General features: G+C 41.5%; 3 protein-coding genes across 9 annotated transcripts in view; 2 read left to right on the top strand and 1 right to left on the bottom strand.

Moving 5' to 3' along the window:
* Positions 1-5,579, top strand: part of stx17 (syntaxin 17) — a 12,411-nt gene extending 6,832 nt beyond the window's left edge. For both annotated transcript variants that reach the window (XM_017425071.3, XM_017425072.3), the window contains exons 6-7: positions 1,028-1,114; positions 3,713-5,579. In XM_017425071.3, the coding sequence (XP_017280560.1) occupies positions 1,028-1,114; positions 3,713-3,958 (333 nt within the window). In that variant the 3' untranslated portion in view covers positions 3,959-5,579. The remainder of the gene's footprint in view (positions 1-1,027; positions 1,115-3,712) is intronic.
* Positions 5,161-15,652, bottom strand: erp44 (endoplasmic reticulum protein 44). Of its 2 annotated transcripts, none has more exons than XM_017425069.3 (11): positions 15,497-15,652; positions 13,025-13,097; positions 12,496-12,535; positions 12,060-12,175; positions 10,031-10,215; positions 9,832-9,947; positions 9,561-9,735; positions 9,274-9,385; positions 9,046-9,187; positions 6,536-6,638; positions 5,161-6,424 (listed from the first exon to the last, which is right to left on the bottom strand). In XM_017425069.3, exons 1-11 carry the CDS (start codon positions 15,554-15,556, stop codon positions 6,317-6,319), a joined length of 1,230 nt encoding a protein of 409 aa, XP_017280558.1. In that variant the 5' UTR covers positions 15,557-15,652; the 3' UTR covers positions 5,161-6,316. The 2 variants fall into 2 exon arrangements, with proteins under 2 accessions (XP_017280558.1, XP_017280557.1); XM_017425068.3 differs by having other exon boundaries at positions 5,165-6,427.
* Positions 15,653-15,757: 105 nt separating this feature from the next.
* The window catches only part of invs (inversin), a 23,258-nt gene continuing 16,763 nt past the window's right edge, over positions 15,758-22,252 (top strand). For all 5 annotated transcript variants that reach the window (XR_001808800.3, XR_005234202.1, XM_017425131.3 and 2 more), the window contains exons 1-2: positions 15,758-15,908; positions 16,873-16,984. Coding sequence is in view for 3 of the 5 variants with exons in the window: in XM_017425131.3 (XP_017280620.1) it covers positions 16,982-16,984 (3 nt within the window). In the remaining 2 variants the exon portion in view is untranslated. The remainder of the gene's footprint in view (positions 15,909-16,872; positions 16,985-22,252) is intronic.

The raw sequence follows: 22,252 nt of genomic DNA, 5'->3' as shown, positions 1-22,252 counted from the left end.
GGGGGGGGGGGGGCAGCAGGTCGTCACGGGGGAGAGGAGGGAAACGAGGGATGCAACAGAGCAGGTGGAGAACAGACGGTTCAGATTATCGCCATCCTCAGGGATGGAGGGAGAGGCTGAGCGAAGGAGAGATTAACAGCGAAGGAGAGAGCGAAGATGCAGTTAGTGTGGAAAAAAAACAAAAAAAAACACAAAACAGGCAGATATATGGAGGAGGGGTGGGGAGAGAAAGAGCATAGACATGTTGCGGTGCCTCATGGGTGAAAGACGCCGTTAGGGGAGAAATATTCCAGCGCTCAGCCACAGTGGAAACACTGAGTGAGTGTGTGGTTGTGTTTTTGTTTGTGTCTGCACATGCGTCATGTTAGAGACTGTTCCGATGTTTGCGAGCTTCTCTTCTTATCTCTCTGCTGTTTTTTTTTGTCTCTTTTAAGGTTTTCTACTAATGTTAAACCTGACACAGGCAATATTAAGTAATCTATTAAAAGTACCAGCTTGTTTCACACACCCGACATGTTTTCTAAAGTTCACGAATACAGCTCAGTAAGAATTTTTACTCCTGTGATAAGAACGAAAGGATGTAAAAGCGGCGGTGTGATTTGTGAGACGACTCGTAGCTCGGGGTGAGCAGGTGAAAGACAGACGAGGGGGAAGGAGGAAGGTGCTCTGCTTGTTGTTTGGCCACTGTCTCCGTCCAATCCTCACATGGAGAGAGACAGCTGCCACTCTGAATATTTCATGAGACCCACACAATGGCACACATTTCACACACAAACAAACACACACGGCATGACTAATTCCCAGCGAAGTCTTCCTTGAACGACACCCTCCACGCGTATCACTTGCGCTCGTGTTAAACTTGTGCCGGCGAGCGGATTTTGGACAGGTAAAAATAAATCTCCACGCACGACAGGTGGTGGCTCGCTCACACTTGCGTGCATATGTGTCAGTGCTTGGTTATGAGTGTGCGTTAATGTGTACTTGTGTTTGTCTGCGCCCCCCCCCTTTCTCTCTCTCTATGCTTCAGTCCCAGCAGGAGAAGATTGACAGCATAGAGGACAACGTCAACATGGCCGCGGCAAACGTGGAGGAGGGGACCAAGAGCCTGGGGAAGGTGTGTGTGTGTTTATATCTGTGTGTTTATGTCCTGATGATCCGATGTGTGTGTGTGTGTGTGTGTGTGTGTGGCGTTTTGGAGACTGGCAGATCGATGGCACTTTGCCTCCTAGCCATTCCACAGCGTTTGGCCCTATTGATCCGTTCGAATCAGGGGAAAGCTGCAATTAAGGAAATAGAGAGAGGAGAGGGAAAGATGGGAAGTGGAGAGGAGGAAGAGCGATAAAGACGTGGGATAAGAGGGCTAACAAAAGAGGGTCTGCATGTGTGTGTGTGTGTGTGGTTTAAACAAGTGTGTGAGAGTTTTTCAGAAGCTGCGTTGTCAGTTACACTGTTCTGCTCTGAGTGTAAGTCAGTCGAGTCACTGCCCTTCACACGTATTACACACTTGAAATGCTGAACTTTTTCTCTGTGATACGCAGAATGAATCACTTGTTTTCTTTTTTTTTGTTGTTTTGGAAACTTGAATGCGCATCAGTTGAAGGATTTTATAATAACGTGGGGTTCTGTGGAAACCTTATGAACAGTTAATATCGTACCTGTTCTGGACAGATCTTCAAACAACCTCGGTTGGGAAAAATAAAGTTGAACTCTGATCTGATTGAGGAGTTAAAGGCTGGTTTGAGCAGGACCAAGATTAAAGTGGACCTCTGCTGTCTTAAAACAACTCCAGTCTTAAAGATTTGATCCTGGTTTATGTGAGCACTATTTATAAACCGTTGAATTTAGCCTTAAAGCTACTCCAGCAGAAATATTCTGATATTCTTGCCAGAAGTGGGCTCTTGTGTTTGTATCCCGATGTGGGAATGAAGTCACAGCCGACTTAATCAACGCCAGTTAAAAATCTGAAAACTAGTAGGATTTGCTGATTAATGTGATGAGCGACCAGGATACGTATTATTAGCAAAACAAGCTAATAACAATGTGTTTTCTGTATTTAAACACTGTAGCAACATGTTTCCTACAGACGTAGCACAGTACTATGTGTGTGGCTGATTTAATGAAATACAAACTGATAGATGGGAAAAGAAAGTTAATTTCTGCAGCTATCAACACTTTTTTATGTGCGAGGCAGCCATATTGAATTTTGAAGACGGGGTTGGTCAGGGACCTCGGAAATTCGGCGTCTGACTTCCAACTTCGGGGACATTCCAAATGATTTTCCCAATCTGGAATTCCACCTTCTGGTTACAAACAGATCTCGCTGTGTGTTTCTGCTTACTGAGATTTTTTGCCACCGTTTTTGTTGACAAAAGTCATTAATTTGTGGACAACACAATCTTGAGGGAAAGACCAGGAGTGTTGTGGATAATCAAAGAAATTACCTCTCGTGTCTTTCTATTGCCTTGTTGGAAAGTGAGAAACAATATTTCTGACTTTACTCGTTAATCTTTATAGAGGTGCTGTTTCCCTCTATCATCTGCTTTAAAGCCCAGAACAACCGAATATTGTTGTACAGCCAACTAAAAACAGTTCAAACGTTCATGGATACCAATTACAAGTTGGGATATCTGCCTAACAAGTTCCTATAAAACTCTTCCAAGCCAAGATGAAGTCTTCATGTTGAGAAAATGTTTTCTTTTTGAACCAATGTCCCATATTTGATGCAAAATGCCCAAATTACAAATTTTTATTTCATCACAGACGGAAAAAAAAACCCCTCTTCTTGTCTAAACCATCTGCCAGCATAAATAAATAGTTATTTTTGTCATGATTTGATTCTGCTTAAACTTGCTTCTGTCACCACTGTGTCCAGATGATGGCATAAATGGCGACAAATAAAAAAAAACTCTTACTTTCTTTTTTTAAAATGCAGTAATAAAGGAATGGAATGCAGGCACACGGTTCTGTTAACCTAGAACTTAGTGTTTTTAATAATACGTTACTTTTGAATGTTTTTTTTAAATCTGCCCACATGGAAAGGCGAACAAAGCTTGCCCTCTGTGTAAGGTCGCTGGCAGACGGAGTGAGGCTGCACATTAGGTGACGGCTGAGAAGAGATGAAGCAGATGAGAAGGGTTTCAGATGTTTTAACGTGTTTGAAAGCTCGTAATCTGTAATCAGGTCAAATAGTATTACACACACGCGCGGGCGCAAGCAAGCCCCTTCATTTCCTCCATCCTCCACAACCTCTATAGCCAGAGTCCTTTTAACTCGGCTCAGATGAAATTAAAATTCCCTCAACTGCCACAGGGGTGTGGACAAGCAATGCTAGCTTTTGAACTAGATTAATTTAATGGTGAAGTGTTAATCAAGTGAGTGTCCGCATGTGTGTGTGTGTGAGGATGGTCAGAGAATCAATCATTAATTGCCATCAGCAAAGAGCACCTTCCACTCTGATGATAACAGCTGTAATAACACACAGTCCACATCTCTCTGATTTCTCCTAAATGAAGATAATGAAAATGCTTTGATGCAGCTGCAGCATCCGTTTACATTTACACACGCGGGCTTATTTGTGTCACTTCCACCTTCAGTGGGTCGGTGCGCGATCATGAAAGGCTTCTGTTCGCAGGCTATCTTTTAGTCCTAAAGCCGTCTCCCGAGGTGCGGGTTAAATTAAACTGCGGCGTATCTCTTCTTCCTGTCTCTTGAGGCGGCGGGCTACAAGTTGGCGGTGCTGCCGGTCGCCGGGGCGCTGCTGGGCGGCGTGTTAGGGGGACCGCTCGGGCTGCTGGCCGGGTTCAAAGCCGCGGGCGTGGCTGCCGCCCTGGGCGGGGGCGCCCTGGGCTTCGCGGGCGGGAACCTGGTCAAGAAACGCCGCCAAGCTCGAGTGGACCAACAGATGAACCGGGTGACAGCCTCACTGGAGGACGAACCAGAACGGAGCAAGGACAAATGATCACCGAGGCCTCGGTGCGGACTGACCACTACACCTCTGAGCATCACTGTTACCAAGCACTTTGTAAAACAGTTATGTAATAACAGCCTTAATGAGGAGCTAAAGATGAATGACGTGTCTGTGGAGACAATTAAAATGGTTTTATACACAGCGGATTTGTACACGGGCAGCAGAGCGGTTTACACTACAGCCTGTGATGATAATGCACACATTTGTCTTAAAATCAGCCCCAAAATACTTTGTCAAATTATATAAAAGCACATTATCTGCCTTACTGTTTCTCAAATGATTAATTTATAGTTTTTTTTTGTTGTTCTCAAGAGATTTTATGTCTGTATTTCTGTATGAGGAGAAGAATGTGAACGGCTTATTGCAAATGAAGGCGACACCGATTTGATCCATTTTAAAGAAACTGTTATATTTATGAAATTATTCTTAACCGATTTGATCCATTTTAAAGAAACTGTTATATTTATGAAATTATTCTTATATTTATGCAACATAACTGCACTTCCAAGTGCCAAAGTCCAGCCCAACTCAGACTGGAGTGTGTACAGCTAGTTGCTTTGTACTCAGTGTACTACTGCTGCCAAATAAAAGTTGTTCGTTCACATGACAGGAATAATGACTTGCACACAGACAACATCTGTAAAATGTTTGTTTTTTTTAATTGTCTTTTTCTTTTTTTTTTTTGCTCTTCTTTACCTCTGAGATGACTGATTTAGAAATGACATCACCCTCTCCCCTCCCCCCCTGCTGTTGTTCTGTATATGGGCTGATATGTCACTATGCAGGTATTTGTTAGCCTCTACAGAAGGACAGGACACACAACACAAAGAGTACCCATACCCAGTGTCTAAAACTCCACTCCCAGGGTTCTCAGAAATCAAGACTTGTACCAAAACCTCAGACATATAAAGAGACAAAACCATTTTTTTTTTTCTCTTTTCTTTTAAAAGAACTCGTATAAAGTGGCAGACTTAATTTCCACCGTTCCCCGCATGGGTTTTCCCCCCCATGTTGTCTTTTAAACACTTGGAAAGCTGAGTTTTTCTCCCCCCAGCAGGATGACGCACAGACAACAAAAACAACGGTTACAAAAATTCAAGATAAATGATCGAGAACATCGTGTAGAAACTTCTTTTTTTGATTCTTAGTAACATAACTTAGAGGGGTTTTTTGGCGATTCAGTGCCCGGCGACTAACTGGGGGGTCTTTCAGACACTGATTGAGAGCTTAAGGTTTTTTTTTTTTTCTCAGGTTTAAATAAATCGGGTCAAAATAAAGAATGCAAATTATCATTCTGACCTTATATAAGATCAGGTGGGGGGCCTTATCCCAGATGACATTTAACAAGAGACCTCCGGGATAAGCCAGCAGTCAGTCGCAGTATTCAGTCTGTGTGTGTTTGACCCGCTCTACAGAATTTAGAACAAAACGGTACAAACCTTTCCAACATGCATCTTTACATACTTCTTGTTAATTGGTGACAATCACACCCATATGTTTTACAGTATTGTAAAAAAAAAGGAAAATATAAAAGATCCTAGAGTTATTTCTATAAGCACTAAGGGGCATCGTAATCCAAAGCCATGAATGGGATTGTACCAGGGAGAGAAGGGTTGCATCTCAAAAAGGCTGGAGCAGCTCAGTCTCTTTATCTTGTTCTCAGCGTTTTGTTTTTTTTCTATTACTTCGGTGTAATGAGAAGATGTGAAGATGGAGCTACTCGAAGCAGGCGTGTTATAGCTATAAAAATGAATTAAACTAGAGTTAAAATGCAGCGGTGAGGTTGCTGGGACGAAACAAGCGTCAGATGGGTTGAACGGGACTACCAACGGACAACTGGAGTGAGGACACGGTTCTGCTTTGTTGTTTGGACCAATAAAAAAAAATAAAATAAAATGAAGGGTGACGGAGGAAAAAAAAAAAAAAAAGAAAAGAAAGAAAACTCTGCATTTAATTTAGACCAACATTGTGATTCCAACGTAGCACAAACATATTTACAACTTCCACGAAAATAAAAGTAAACTTTTGATGTCCTAATGCCCACAACCCCTCCCCCCACACACACATCGTCTTCTTTATCCCCCTTTTAATTCAAAATAAAAATTGTATGTGAAAGACTTATGAAAATATAGGTTATTCCGACGTGGACTGCACTCTCCTTCTCTGCTTCGGGTTCTCTACGTTTGTTTTAATCCTCTTCATTCACTTTCTTGTGTCTATCTTGATTTCTCCAGTAAGGGTGTTGGGTATTAACTGTTCTGTCCCGCTGGCCTGTCCCAACCCTAACCCCCTCCCTGACCCCGGGGCGTGGCATTGAGTCGCAGGATCGCTGCAAGGCCTTTTTTGGGGTCACAGCTCGTCGCGGTCCCTTGTGAGGATGGTGTAACGGGTCTCGCTCGGCGCCAGCTTCTGGAATGAGCTCTCTGGAGGACTGCTCGCCACTTCTCCGTCCACCGCCTCCTGAGGAGAAAGTTCAATTCAACGCCAACTGTAAAATCGTACGTTAAAGATAATAAAAAAAAAAAGCTTCCCATGCGTCCGCAGAGCCAGCTGAAGCTGCTGACTGACCTGTCCGGGCGTGCTGTCTGTGGGGTCCGGGCCGTGGTGGAACTCTCTGTGAAGCTTACCGGAGTGAAGATCCAAAACAAACTGTCTTAGCTTACCAGGAATGCTGGGAACAACAACAACAACAACAAAAAGATTAAATAACTACATGTATACGTGCACCGGCTTGGACAAACAAGCTGGATTTAACAAGCTCTTAAATTGGCAGAAACCAAATGGTGGTAAAAGCTGAAGCGGCTTAACTTCAGATGCTACATGTTTAACCTCCTGACAGGACAAGTCACAGAAAGTGTTACTAAAGAGCAGCGGCTAACAGCCGATGCTTTCACAGTATTCAGAGAAGCCTGAGTGGAAGGAAGAATGTCTTGCATCTGCAGTGTCTGTACCCTTGTCAAAGAGTCGCAAGACAATTAAAATTAAAACAAACGAGGCACGTCTGGATCAGATTTAAAGTTGTAGCCTGTGGTGTTTTCTTTGGACCTTTCAGGGTATTCTAGCAGGTCTGGTGGCTAATTTACATAGAAGACAGCGCTGAAGTGCTTATCAGCACCTTTAGAGACACAGATATGGGGATTTTCCACTAAAGAGGCTCCAGTGCTAAACCTGGACTGGTACTAGAGCTGGGTTTCAACTGGTTCTTTAAAAATAAAGTTTGGTTTTCCACAGCTAGAGAGCCAGAGCTTATGGCAGTGGAAACAGACAGAGCTGGTGCTGGTTGAGCTCTGGTACCTGGTTAGAACCGGAACCCGTTCGGTGGGAAAAAAGCCCCAAAATGTTACAACTGATGGATATGATATCACCACAGAGTTACTATCAGTGTAATGAAAAACCCCCTCTGATCAACGGATTCTTACTTTAGTTGTGCTGAAATAAGTCTAAATCTTACCTATTATCCTATAAGATAGAGTTCAGTCTGTTGTGGTGGTTTTTGCCAACCACCCTGATAAATGGCTGCTTCACTAAACGTGGGCCTTCTCACGTCTGCTACACAAGCGTTCGGTGAAAAAGGGGACCACCCAACACCTCGGAGCTCTCAACCCTCAGTTTGTGGGCCGTTTTCAAGTTAGCAAATGGAAATGATACTCTGAGCTCAGTTTCTTTCAGGAGGGTCTACTCCTGGGAGCGTTTGGATGTTTAACTAAAGCTGCAGAAAAACGCTAAGCACAGCAACTGCCTTTTGGATAAATTGTAAAAAATAAAAATGATCACGAAATGACAGATGGATGAATTTTGTTTTCAGAGCAATCACATTGGTGAGTAAAACAGCTTACTTCCCAGTTTTACAAGTGTCTTAGAACCTGATGCTTCATGCTTACTACATGTTTAACATGTAAAAAATGTTAAGTTGTCTGTTTGGGTGTGATTGTGTTTTGAGCTCTCTGTATGAAAGCATCAATTAGCTGTGTGATGGTCCTGTTAGTCTACTACACATCCACCGAAAAGTCCTGCCTCAGCTGTCAGAGCTTAAAAAGGCCTGTTTTGCGCGCGTGTGTGTGTCTGGGGCGTACAGAGGGCCCGGTTGTTATGTGCACGCGTGTACACAAATACCGCCGCCGTTTCACGCATTCCTGCACAGCCTGTCCAAGAGTGAGCTGCTCCAAATACGAAGCAGGTCAGAGTTAATCAACACCAGGAGACCAAACGACATGTGGCAGCAGAGGATATTATTTCCTTTATGAAGCATAAATCAAAATCAACACTGTCCTTATGAATTGTTCTTATTAATGACATCACATGTTGCAGCCGTGTCACATGGGCATGTGTCGAGGAGTGTGTCTGAGCAGAACACGCGCACAAACAAACATGTATATCTATGTATATTTATATGTAACATACTCTGTGCTAATGCAATTAGAAGCCATGTGCCACATGCAGTGGTGATGTGATATAATTAGGTTGTGGAGGGCTGGTCAGTCCTTCAGGGCTTCTGCGTATCTGATCAGACCCTGATTGTTGCGTGGGGGGGAAGGGGGTTAATGGTGGGGGGGCAGAATAAATAAGATTAAATTAGATTAGACTGGATTAGTTTAGCACTTATTGCACGTGCCAAATCATGTCACATTAGCTCCAGTGTCCTGGCTCATTCATAAAGGAGAGATTTTAGGAGGTGTGACATTTCTCTGGTGTTCAACACACAGTGGATTATGGTGTGTGTGTGTGTGGGTGTGTGCGTGTAAGAAAATTAACTTTATTTTATGAAGAGCAGATCTCATTAGGAACAATTACATGTACAGGTGAGTGATATATTATGTAGCTTATCATTATCAGGCAATGATTCCTCAAAAATACTTAAAAGAAACGGTGAAACAATAGAGATGGGTTCAAATACAGAAGTACAGTTTTAGCCACGTTTCACCTAAAGAAAAACACAAAAAAGACTAAATTTTTCATTTCAAAAAAAGCATCCTGCAGCTGTTCTCGGATTCTTTTGTTTTCAAGATGCATTTTTGGTGCAATCGTGTCGCGAATGACAAATCAGTATCAATGTTAATGGAAAAGAGAGGAGTGCTTACCTGATGTCGTTGAAATTCGGGTAAACATACATGTGTCTGAACGAGTCTATGGCAATGACAGGACAGTCAGCCGGGGTTTTCTGGATGTGGAGCAGGGGATGGCGGAACTTATCGCAGTCCGCATGAAGGAAGTTTATAGACCCTGAGGAGGAGGAGGACACTTTGATGTAACAAACGGCCCTTCTGACACACCGACGCCTAGAATTGACATCCCTGACATGCGCTCACCTTTCTCGCTGATGAGCTGGCGAGTAACTTCCTGCTGGAACTTTTCTAAGCTGCCCGTGTCTTCTTTAAGATGGAACAGGATGAGGAAAGGTAGTCCTTCTTCGGTCAGCTCCTGGAAATCGAACGGAAAACGTCAAAAAACAGAAAAAGTCGAGAAAGATAGAAAGAACAGACCACAAACTTCCATGAGCTGCATGAGTGTTAGTCCAAACATGCATCCACAGTTTGATCTTAACTTAAGTATTTATAGTAATGCACATACAGAATAATAAAAACAAGCAGCAAACCTCTCCATTTTCGAACGTGATCTCCCTGACGAGAGGCACACACTTGTCCTGAGCCCACGCGTACGTCAGGTCGAAGTTGGTGAGCGAGCCGAGGTAGACCATGTCGGAAACGCTCTCGCCCACAGGTTTGTAGATCACATTGTCTCCACTGAAGCGCTCAGACGCTGATACAGCGCTGCCAGAGTAAAAGGTCAAAAGCACAAACCGTAAGTAGAAGACTAGCGCTGAAGTGGGAGCTCTGCGAGCGTCTAAATAAAAGGTTGTGCCTCACCCAAACGCAGCAGAGAAGCTGCAGTCATCTCGGAGGATGTTAGCAACTTTTTCATATGTGTGATAGTTATCAGAGTCCTTTGTTTCAAAGTATCCGATGATGTTTCTCTTGCTCCTCTGTTAATGTAAAACAGGTGTTTTATTCTTTAAGGCACACATTTGTGCGTTCGTGGACAGAATGTGTGGATTTTACCACTTACATCCAAAGTGTTAACCTCCTCCATAGAGTGCAACTCTTTCACTGGGTCGACTTGCTGCTGGCGGATGAAGTCTGCGATGGCGGTCACCGACCTCTGACCCCTGTACTCCCTCTTCATCATCATCCCGTTGCGGAACAACTTCAGCGTCGGATACTTGGTGATTCGGTAGCGCTGAGCGATGTCGGCTGCGCACGCCGAGGCAGAGGAGGAGTTAAGCAAAGAAAGCTGAATCAATTGATGAAGAGCGAGAAGAAGGCGAGTAAAAACACATGGGGATGAGGAGCCGTTAAAACCTGAGTCTGAAAACACTCTGCCCTCAGTCGGCGCCAAGCTCTGATCTCCCACATGAAAGCAACCCCCCCACCAAGAGTAAATATTCTCACTGCACACAGTGGATCAGTGTGTGTGTGTGTGTGTGGCAGGTGTCAATCTCCCTGCGGGATGTCTCTAAGCCTCCAGCCTTCACAGGAAGCAGCAGTTTTGTCATTAGTCTTCAAACAGTTTGCAGGTCATCAATAATTCTCTTTAATTTGCTTTATCTCAAAAGGCTGTGGCTGACGGTTTGCGCGCGCACGCTTTGGTGTGTCGGGCATCTTTGTGCGCACACGTGCATCAAATACAGTAAGCGTGTATATGTGCACCTTTTTTTTTGGTAGTTTTCTGTACACAGAATAAAGCAACTTATAGCGTCAAAATAAACCGTAAGCGGATTTTTTCTTTTTGGAGGTGCATCTTCAGCTGAAGTCATATTACACCTTTACTGATACAACATGTCTGCTTGTTTTCCGGCTTAAAAACTCATCCTCTGAGCATGGCTGCATGGCTGGCGCCTTTGTTTTGACAGCTCCACTGTTAAACAATAGGGCTTCTTCCTCAAAGTACTCGAACATTAGTTTCTGTAGCCCTTCTCACTGAAAAACTGATGGGAACATCTCATGAGGTTGGGTTTTCCAGTCCCACTTATTGCCTTTCGCTGCAACAAAATAATAATAATAGTAATTTGGACAACAGATTTACCAGAGGTATAAACACAACTATGAGCTAAAAATAACTAATAATTGTTTCTCGGATCAAACAAGTAAACAGCTCTCTAACTTACACAATTTTAAAATGTGAAAGACTTAGCAACAGAGGGGGAAAATTGGATTATAAAATTTTTTGTTTTGCTTCTGTAAAGTTATTGCTGTGTTAAGCTTTTGAGCAATTCTTTAAATTGCTGTTTTTCCCGGTACAGAATGACACAGATCCACATGAGTAAGAGGTGCGTGAGGGAGAGCGGGCGACGCTGCTGTCACTCAGCAGATACTGCAATTCCTGCTTACCTGCCTATGTTCGGTCTGTTAGATTATCCGAAAGGTGAATGTCAACGGTTTACAAAGGACATCTGTTTTTTTTTTTAAGTCTGTTTGTTTTGGCGTGACTGTGCAAATAGGGGTCAAGAAAAGGAAGCTCCTGCTACAAAAGATTGTCAGCAGTTTTTACTTCACCTGCTTGGTGACTGTAACCCCAGCCACTTCCTTAATTCAGAATAAGAAAGAGTTGTTTCTACTCCAACACTAGTACATGTACTGATAAAAAAAAGAGAACAGTGAGAACACCTCAGCTGAAAGAGAAATATAATTATAAATAAAGAAGATGACCTCTGAACTATTACTAAGCTTAACCTATCAGGTACACGCCTGAAACTTAGATAAAAATTTGCTTATTCGACACAACTAAACGCACAAATAAACCCAACTGTGGAAGGGAGAAATGCAACTAAAACGAAAGGCCTTGCGTTGCTTAAAGGAATGGATATCGCCCACCGCCTTTCAGGGCAGACATGGTGTGGTCAAAATGAATTCTTCTTCTTTTTATTAAAAACTGCATGTTGTGCAATCACTGTGGCCCAGAAAAATAACATTTCAAAGCATTGCTACATTGCTGAAGGTTTTATGTTCACGATTCAAGATACGAACAGAAACTTTGTAGTAACTCGCTTATTAATGTTGGATAAAACAGCAAACACTGAGGAGAAAGTCCTACTCACCGTGTTGGTCACAGTCGACACGAGCAAACACCACCTGTTTGGTATCAGGGAACTGCTCTCTCACGATGTTTGATGCCTCCTCAAAAATCGGATGGAGCATTTGACTGAATCTACACCTGCAAAGGTTTAACGAAGTGGAATTACCCAGAGAGGTATACAGACTTAAAATAATGACAAAAAAACCCCACTAATTGTACAAATTAAACTTGGGTAAAATTCGTATTTTTAAATCAGGCAACAGAAGGTGTTTAGGTCAGTTTTATCTGTTTATTAAGAAGTACTTAGAAGTCAGTGGAACAATAAATGTACATGTTACATGAAAAAAATTAATAAATTCTGTGGCTGAGATGATCAAATTATATTTATGACACCGTTTGATGTGTAGGAAAAGATGAATCCTTAAGCAAAATTCAGTTCTAGGAAAAAACAAACTTACCAGTCAGCATAAAAATTCACTAATGCCACACCTGCATTATCTGGAAGGAAACAACCAGGAAATCATTATTTATTTTTAGAATATAACAAATTTATGATAATATAATACACAAGTACTTGTGAATATTTTGTGAGTAAAACATAATAGATAAATTAAATATAAACTATTCAGTTCAGTAGGAAACTACACAAGAAACAATATAGAAATATAGAAATTAAAACTAAATATATGCTAAATTGTTTATTTGTGATAGAGTTAATCAAACAGTTTATTGCGGTGGTTAAATATAAGATGTGGTTTGAAAACACCCAGGAAAAAAATATGGACTTTGTTCCTCCAAAGGTCAGGAGGTGTTTCCTTTTATATCAAATATTTACAGAAACATTTAAAGCAGACTGAAATCTGAATTAATAGGGTTTTTTTTTTACACCTTGTCTAAGATTAGATGACAGGAAATGTAATGTAGAAACAAGAGAACAGTGTTAATCTTCTTTGGTCACGACCAAAGAATAAACGTAAGATCTCTTACTTAGGACATCATCGATGTTGCCTGAGTCCAGACTGGTGATTTCTGCTTGTCCTGGAGTAGAGAGACCCATCACCTGCAGACACACATGGACAAAAGGATAAGCAGCTAAAACAAACATACAGATGTCAGCATCTGTGACTCAGCTGAACACCAGGTCTGGAAAGAATTTCACCCCCAAACGTCACACCATTACCGCCTTAGGAACCACCATACCGACCTAATCTTTTCGATCTAGAATATTCACGCAGTGGACACACAACGCTGAGGACACTGGTTGAGCTGAACAGGGCAGCATTTCCAGAATGACCAGTGGTTTTGCATTCACATGGAAAAAAAATGCAAAATCCAACTCATGACAACACCACGGAGCATTTTAAGTAACGTAAACGCTTCAGCAACGACCTCGCTATACACACACTTTAAATATTACACCAACAGACATGCTCGGCCCAGCGCCCAGTGAGAAAAAAACAGGAAGTGCATACTATGAACTTTCATTTATTTTGTCAATTACCCTTGATTAATTCATAAGCATGTCATGCTTACTTCACTTCTTTAACTCCTTGACTGGTTTTTATAGGTGTAACAAAACAAAGAATAACATAAATATCACATAACGCTAACGCTTGATGTCTCTAAACCAGAACTTCAGGTTTTAGGGCATGCAGGCTCTTTTAGAGACAATTCAACTCTTCAAACAATTCAGAGATGGAGGAATCCGAAGGCTTAACTCCTGTTTTCAAATGCAAAACTCTTTAGTCAAAGTGCGTAGTCAAGCAGATGTCACATGTCTTCTTGACCACGTACTTTGGTGATCCAAATGATGATACTTCTTGTTTTTGTCAAACATTTTCAGACAAAAAACGAGTTGGGACATACCAAGGATAGTGGGATTCCAATAAAAGATGAAAATGCATTTTTGTCAGGGTCAGACTTACCTAAAAGACAGTTTATCATGGCTAAATCTACAGTAATCTGTTGTTACATCTGTCATCACAGTAAAAATGGTCAGAGGAGGACCACATTACAGCTGCTTAACCTAATCAGCTAATTTTACCGACAAAAGGGTTTAAGGTCACCTCACGTCTGGTGAACTTTATCGAATAGTTCAGTTATTCCAGCTGGACTCTTGAAACTAAAACTTTTGCTATAATAATGATGCAAAAACTGAGAATGCTTTATTTTCAGCTCTAATGGGAAAGAGAGGAGGGCTGCCAACTACGAACAAAGAGATGAAAACGAGAGACAACTGTAGCTTTAAATAATTATTCTGACAATGTTTATTTTTAACTCAAATGACATGAAAGAACAAATAAAGCTGCACCACCAAATCCCGCTCTCTTTAAACAACCCGTTTCTCAATTCTACGAGTGTAATAACATCCTTCTGCATTATAAAGATGCAAAGAAGCCCCTTTACTCAAAACTTCTACATCAGAAAATGTTGAAACTAAGCTTCCATTATCTACTTATCTGCTGCTATCTGTGATGACTCAATATCCTCTTTAAACAGGATATAAAGAGAACCACAAACTTTTAAAGCATGACACGGAGCTGGCAGACTAACTGCATCCACACAAAGAGCATGTTTCATCAGTTGCTGTCTTTTCCATGCATTTGTTTATAAAATTAGGGCAATGGCTATTTTAACAATGACTTATGTATTCAATATGTTTGTATTAAAGATTTGAAGTTATAGCATCACATTGCTTTCGCTCAATAAAAAGTCCAAAGCCAAATCAAGTTAAATTTAAAATAATTAGGGACCAGCATAAAGCATATATTTACAAAAGAATGATTAGATTAGATGCCAGTGAAATTACTTTGGAGTGTTCATTTTACAACAAACGTTGATAAAATAATCATTCCTTTTGACCTTACAGCATAAAGTGTGTCACGGCTGTAGACTGATAGAAAATTGTATTTATTTTTTTTCAGTGATGAAATCGGTTAAAGTATTGCAGCGCTTCTTAAGAGATAAGTTTTTATTTCAGGCCAACTTGCGCTATGTCTAGTTCCGGGTTCTCGGCCAATAGGAATGAGCCACAACAGAGGAATTCACCAACCGGCGAGCATAATTTAGAGAGACACAGAGACACACGAAGAGTACAAATATAACTTTGTCCAGCAGGAAAACAATAAACATTAAGCCCTATTAAATACAGGAGGCAATAAAAGGCTTTGGAGAACAATGCTCGCAAATAGCAGTTACTTTACTATTAGGATTAGACAGTTAGGATGTCAGGTTAGCTTAATGCTAAGTGGATATTTACACCCTGCAACCAAAAGTTATTAGTAGTTCAACATAAAGGCTATTTAAGAACACTTAAAAATCACCTTTGCCTGTTTTCAAGGCAGGTCTGATTCCAGTTAGACCTTCATCGGTTACCTAACACAGCTAACTATCAGCTACCACCATTATAGCTCGATGTAAATGCAGCCTGCAGTCTGAAGCTGAAACACAGATGCTTACCAGCAGTATAACAGTGACCAAACGGGTGTCGAGAGAGGAAGGTGCTGCTAACAGTTTCATTTTACGCAGTAGTTATTGAAGGAGGTGATGTTCTGGCTTCCCTGTCAGTCTCGACGCCGCTCTTCACTCTCTGCAGCAGGAAACAAACGGCGGACCGATCTCTCGGTGACCACGGAAACCTGAGATACACTTCCTGGTAGAGGCTAGAGGCTGGGCTTTATGGGTAATGTAGTTTTGCGGCGCCGCCGCAGAAGGGACCGACGCGGCGTGGGAAACTCAAAGCATGGCGGTTTGGGATTTTTTCCCTCAGCACCGTAACGGGAGTTGTAGTGTTTACAGCTTTGGTCCAACGGGACGTTTGGGAGGAAAACTTTCTGAAGATTTTTCGCCTGAGAGAAAAGGGATTACTGGGGTAAATATAACACCGAACGAGCGAAACATATTAGAGCACCTAATCAAAATTTAAAATGAATAAATGTTATACTTACTAGATTCATACTTCGACTATGACTAACTGTTTTCTTTAAGCACAGAGGAGTTGCATCATTGTAGTTAAGCTTTTCTTACTGGTTCTCACCAACGCAGTGGCAGACTGATTATTGATTTATTACTTTTTGACCAAAACCAAACAAATGTTGCACAGAACACATGAAGTTTAGAAGCTTTTAGTTAGTCAAATACCCAACACTGCTGACATTTTTTTATCCTCAGTCTTTCCAAACCCAGAAAAACAAATCTGTTTATTTAATTGTTGGGGCATTTAAACAGCTGCTTAAGCACAAAATCAAACCTTAAAGGTAGCCATTGCAATGTCATGAAGACCGGTCCAAATTAGTTCATGAAGTAAGAAACAAAATCCTTTTTTTTTTTTCATCATATCGATGCTTAATGTGTACTTAAATTATAAAGTTAGAAGGAAAATTTGCAACAACTGCCAGGTGCGTTTGTGTACCTACGGAACAGCTGAAGTAACTAAAAATAGGTCAACAATGACGAAGTCCATGGAAGAGCAGTTTTCATGTATTGATATATATTTATGCTCAGATTTGTTGAGCAAAGCAAACAGATAAAAGTATAAAAGTGCGTTGTTTACATCAAGCGCGTACCTGCGTTTCAGAATTGCGCATCTGGATATTTGAAAAACTGTTAGAGTTCTTTTTCAAACTGCACCGTTTGAAATAGTTCAGGATAACCCTTTTTTATGTTTGAGTTCCTCGTTTGCAGTGATCATCTTTAAAACCTCACCGATCCACAACATCAGTAAAATCAATCAAATCTGGTCCGTGTCCTGGTATAGCTGTTATGCTGGCAGTTATTTATGTGAACAGGTGGGATGGGCTCAGTATGACAGTGAGACTCTTTCTGTGTCCCGGCAGGATCCAGGATCAGACCAGGTTGGAGATCTGGACATGCTTTCACACCCACTGAGGATGTGCTGAACTGCGAAAAGTCTGCTGAAGTGTGACCCCCCCACTCAACGCAGATATGGTAAGGATTTAATACACGCGCAATGTTTAAATTCACACCTAAACCCCACAAGTGTCGCTCTGTAGTCGTACCTGCTGGTCACTTTAATATCTCTGGTCCCTAATTATCCCTCAGGAGTCAGGGCCGTGGAGATCGTGTGTAACAAAGCTTAATTGTGTGTGCCGCAAATCCCTAATTGTTAAGAAGATTAAACAGGAATGCTGAATTGAATCCCAGCATTAATATTTTATGAGCTAAAGCTGTCCATAGGGGGTTCCCAGTGTGTGAGATACTCACAGATGGAGAGGAAGATTTCTCCCAACCTGAATATTTATTGTAGCCACAACGGGAACAGCTTCTCGATTAAGTTATCAGTGCTGGTACTGGTATATTTTAATATAAAGTGTGAAAATCTACTATTATTTGTTAAACTGCTCTGAGAGTGTTGATATGTGAAACAAAAACATAACTATTTTATCAAAATGTAACCAATGGCATTAGTGTAACAAGCTACACTCACTATTAATTTTTACATTTAATTAAAAAAACCTTTAACTGTTAAAACCTACTAAAATAAACTGGTTCAATTTTAACCAAGTTTAATATTTAAAACTCTCCTAAGACATATAGTTACATGTAAGCTAAACAATGTTTAGGTTGCAAGTGTTTAGTTAGAGAAGTTAGTGTTGTATCAATATCGTATATTTCTGTCAATCTAAATTAAATGAAAGTAATTGAAATGGTTATAATTTAACGTGTTTCAAAACCCTTTTTAACAGTGTGTTTCTGAAAAGAGTTTTAATTTACTTTAACAAATAAAACAAAAGCTGTTTTTGTGTAACTTCATTGAAATTCTTTAAATGATTCAAAGCCTGATGTTGGTTATGTAAATGTTAGAGCAGTGGTTCCCAACGTTGGGGTTGCGACCCTGTTGTGGGTCACGAAACACCAACTTAGGGTCCTTAGATCCTCTCCAGACATCAAATTACATTTGAGATTGATCTTATCACAGATTTTCACCATAATTGTTACAAAGAATAACAGCAGTAGTCCTAAATTAATGAAAACTACATTGTGGATGTTAAGGCTGTGTATGTTGTCTCGTGTTTAATTAGGTTCTTATCAGTTTTTGTATATTTAAACCGGCAGTAGATCAGGTCACAAGCCTTTGTCACAACCATTTTATGGGTGAGGCACTAAAAAAGTTTGTGAACCATTGTTTTAGAGCATGTGTACCTTTTAAAGGTAGAAAAATAGAAACTAGAAACTCAAATTAGCATCATTATATATAGAGATAAAAAAAATACTGGAGCATTGGTAACAAATTCTTGTTACTTTTTTTTAGTGTGCAGCATTTCTAATTAGTTTTAACTATTTTTATTTTCATTATTTTCAACTTTACAAATTAAACAGATGTGTTGTACAAATCAAACCAGGAAAAATCTTCAAACTGTTTTTAATTAAACTACCAGTTTAATAACGCAAGGATTTTCAGTTTACAAAAACTTGAAGGAAAAAGACATATCTAGCTAACACTCCCATTTTACGAAACCTTTAACCAGTCTATATTTGATTAAACCAATTCTGGTTTTACAAATTGACTCATTATATTCACTAATTTGACCAAATTTAACTTTGCTAAATTGGATTGTAGTGCAGTTGAACTGGAATAAATCTGATTGGAATTTAATCTGAATCTGACCACAATGAATTTGACTGATAAATCAAATTAATTTTTATATATAAAGCATGTTTAAAACAACCAAAGATGACCAAAGGGCTTCACAAGAAACTCGTAAAATAATAAGAAAATAACTGTTTTTAACCCAAAGACATAAAAACTAAACTGAATTTGACTGTATTAAAATGACTTCTTTAGGATGGATGATTTTTGGTTTTAGTTGCTGTTATATAAAATTATATAAATGAGATAAATCAGTCTTTGATTTCATAATGCGATTTAAAAAGAGGGATACCCTACATAATGACGACTTCTTTCATCACTAGAGTCAAAATAATCCATTTTTGTTGCATCACATTGTTTAAAACTATAATTTTTCTTGCAAAATTCAGTTGTTTTTTTTTGTTCAAGTACATTTGCAAAAAGAATCCTACCCAGAGCACTTCACCGTCATTTGATTTAATCTGTCCATCTTCTCTTTCGTTTTCTGGATTCTCCATCTTTTTGCATGGCTCCCATTGATTTTTTGTTTGTTTTTTCCTCGCTGATTGTGTCCCTGTGCTCTGATTCGCCAGTGGGCACATTGCTCTCTGCACTTTAATTGGCCATTTAATTAGATCACAGTTTTAGTCCAATTAGACTCAGAGGTGTAGAAGGGAACAGGGGGACGCAGAGGAGAGGGGAAAACGTCCCCGAGCTGGACTATCTGTCTCCCTCTCCCAGCCCCCCTCCTTCTCGTTTCTGTCTCCTCGTTTTACTCGTTCTCCATTTCCATTTTTCTGTCTGCTTTGCTGTGACTCCCCCCCCCCTCCTGGAGGCGGCTCATTAGTGATATAATGTGATGACACAGAACACGCGGCTCCTCTGACTTCAGGAGCGTCTGGAGCCGAGGCTGAACTGAACAGGAAAGGTGAGAGCGACTCTTTCTGCTCGTTGTTGGGGAACTTATTTCTCCACAGAGTCGCCCTTTTCTCCTCCCTTTCTTTAGAGCATGAGGAGGCAAAGTCTGTCAGTCGCGACGTGAATCACGCAAACTCCGAGCATTAATACATGTTCCTGAATAATATCGCATCTAATTATATCTTTGAAAGAATGCACATCCCCCTCCGCCTGTCATGCCAGAGTTTTTGATTGAGATCATCTTATGTTGAGAAATACCGTTTTAGTTAAACAATATTGTGATATCTTCTGTGATCTTGCATGACTTAGTTAGTGCTTGTTGTATGTGATGTGAATGACTGTCAGCTACTACCACACCAAACGTTAGCTGAATATCTGGAGAATATGCCGAGGTATAGCCGTTTTTGTGTTGGCTATGTTCAGTTCGCTGTGACGGCCATCTTGAATTGGGTTGACTCCAGAACGTAGTCAGTTGCAGATGGACATCCAGTGAATACTTTCTGTAAGTTTAATTAAGATCTGCTCAGTGGTTCATGAGATATTTTGCTAACAGACAGACAGGATTGAATCCAATAGTTCACGACAAAGTTTTAAACACAGATCTAGTGTGATCAGTTTGCGCTCAGGGTGTTAGTTGGGGAACAATCTCGGCTACTACCACACCAAATTTTAGCTCAATATCTGTAAAATCCCCCGAGTTGTGGCCATTTTTGTGTTTGCTAAGATCGCTTTGCTGTGGCGGCCATCTTGAATCGGATTGACTCCAAGAGTTAATTAGTTGTAGCTGTATCTCAAGCGAACACTTTATTTGAGTTTCATTAAAAATCTGTTCGGTGATTCGTGAGATATTCTGCTAACTGCACGGCCAAATGAGCACACGGGCAGAAACACCGTCGCCCTGCCCTCGCCTTCAGCAGCGGGCCATAATGAGGCCAGCCAGCTCTGTCAGTCAAATGCAAAGCGTTTTCCGAGCTTGAACTCCTGACAACGGCGGCCCCCTTCAGCTCGCCGTCTTTGCGCCGAGCTTAGACTCTGCTTAACGACGCCGTCCCCCAGTGGGCTGAAACATACGGGCCAATATAAACAGACATAAACACACCCAGGTGGATGGAGATATGCACACTCCCGCTCAGGTGTTCTGTCTCACAGGACACGAGCCATTTTGCATCCCTCGAGAAGTCACACACACCATCCCTCTTTCTGACTCACCTGATGAGAGAAAGCCACACACACACACACACTAATACATCATGCACAACTATGCAATAATCTGTGCTAATACGTATATATTTTGTGTGCGTTGAAAGACAGGCAGCAGGTAGGGGTGTTTTAGCCACAGGCGCCACTAACTGACCCCCGTGGCTGCGAGATTGACAGCTCTGGTCCCGCCTAATTGCATTACTCTCCCAGGTGATTGGCTCAGGCCCTGGGGGCTCATTTGTCAGGATGCATTGTGGTAATGATGTAAATTAGTGGATCTATATGTCACTCAGCTCTCGCCCCTCCTGCTGATTGGCCCAGCTGTGCCCCAGGGCTCGGCCCCCCCAGGCTGAGGGAGCCAGATCATTGGTCTTCGGGGAACCCGGGAGTCCCCCGGAAATAGGGCTTTGCAGATTGAGCGTCCCCGAGGACTGATATTATCCCTCCTCCTCCTGCTGTACCTGTCAGTCAAAACCCAGGGTTTGATTCCTGCGGTCTCTGTCTTTTATCCGAGGCATGTTTAGACGCACAGAGGGGCACGTAGGCGGTATAGGCACCCATAAAAGCCCCCATGTGGACTCGGATCCTAAACACACTCAGCTCTAACTCATAAACTGTAAAAGTATATCTTTATAAACGACATAAAAAACGACATTATTTATTTTTTGTGGGTGAGTGTTTTTGCGCCTCCAGAGCTGAAAAGGCCACAGATTCAGACCGAGTTCCCCTCTGCTTACCCAGCATGCCGCGGCTCCGTCTTCTGTCAAAAGCAGACACCTTCACGGTGACGGACAGCTAGAAATCCATTCAGGCCAACGCGACGTGCACAGGCGCGCGCACACTGACACACTTTGGACTCCCCACTTTCTTCACCTGTTTGTCTCAATAGCGTCTATTGAAGTGCTGGTTTCAGTTTGTCTTCCAGGAGGCCGCGGCGTATGAGCGCCGCACACCTGTAGCGTGGCTGAAAGGTTTCATAAGAGCGTCTTGATCCTTTGTTAAAACAACCGCGGCTATATGAGGCGGAATATGAATAAAGACTAAATAATGTCAGCATCAGCATGAATCGATCCTCATACAGATGCACAATCACTTGGTCTGGACCTCGGCCGGTGATCAATGGTTTACTCTGAGTTATTGTCTTCGTATTAACAAGTGGAGAGCTCCCTGAGGAACACATATGAATAGCTAAATGAGACCACTCCAAACCTCTCAACGGGAACTTGTGTTGTTTTTACACCTTCCTTTGTTTGATTTCAGACACCGCATCACGGAAGCCTTTTTAGCCAAATTTGGACGCACCGTGGGTGTTTCCAAAACACTCATGAAACCATAACTGCCCGCGCGCCGCGACCATGAATGTCCCACACACGGATTCGGATATCGACCCGGGCCCCTCGCGCCACTGTTCGGCTAATTTAGAACTTTTTTTTTTTCCTCTCACTGCATTTAAGATTATTCACAATCAATTTGTTTTATTGTCGTAGCAGCCGGGGGGGGGGGGGGGG

This window comes from Kryptolebias marmoratus, linkage group LG16 (assembly GCF_001649575.2).
Source record: "Kryptolebias marmoratus isolate JLee-2015 linkage group LG16, ASM164957v2, whole genome shotgun sequence".
Taxonomy (NCBI): domain Eukaryota; kingdom Metazoa; phylum Chordata; class Actinopteri; order Cyprinodontiformes; family Rivulidae; genus Kryptolebias; species Kryptolebias marmoratus.
Note: the sequence above shows the minus strand (reverse complement) of the source record. Positions and strands in the feature narration are given on the sequence as shown.

Coding starts and splice junctions, on each gene's coding strand:
- erp44 (XM_017425068.3), bottom strand. CDS start 15,556: ATGAAACTGTTAGCAGCACCTTCCTCTCTCGACACCCGTTTGGTCACT. Junction 10,216..12,059: donor TGTCGACTGTGACCAACACG/GTGAGTAGGACT, acceptor CGGCGTGCGCAG/CCGACATCGCTCAGCGCTAC. Junction 6,428..6,535: donor CAGACAGCACGCCCGGACAG/GTCAGTCAGCAG, acceptor CTTTCTCCTCAG/GAGGCGGTGGACGGAGAAGT.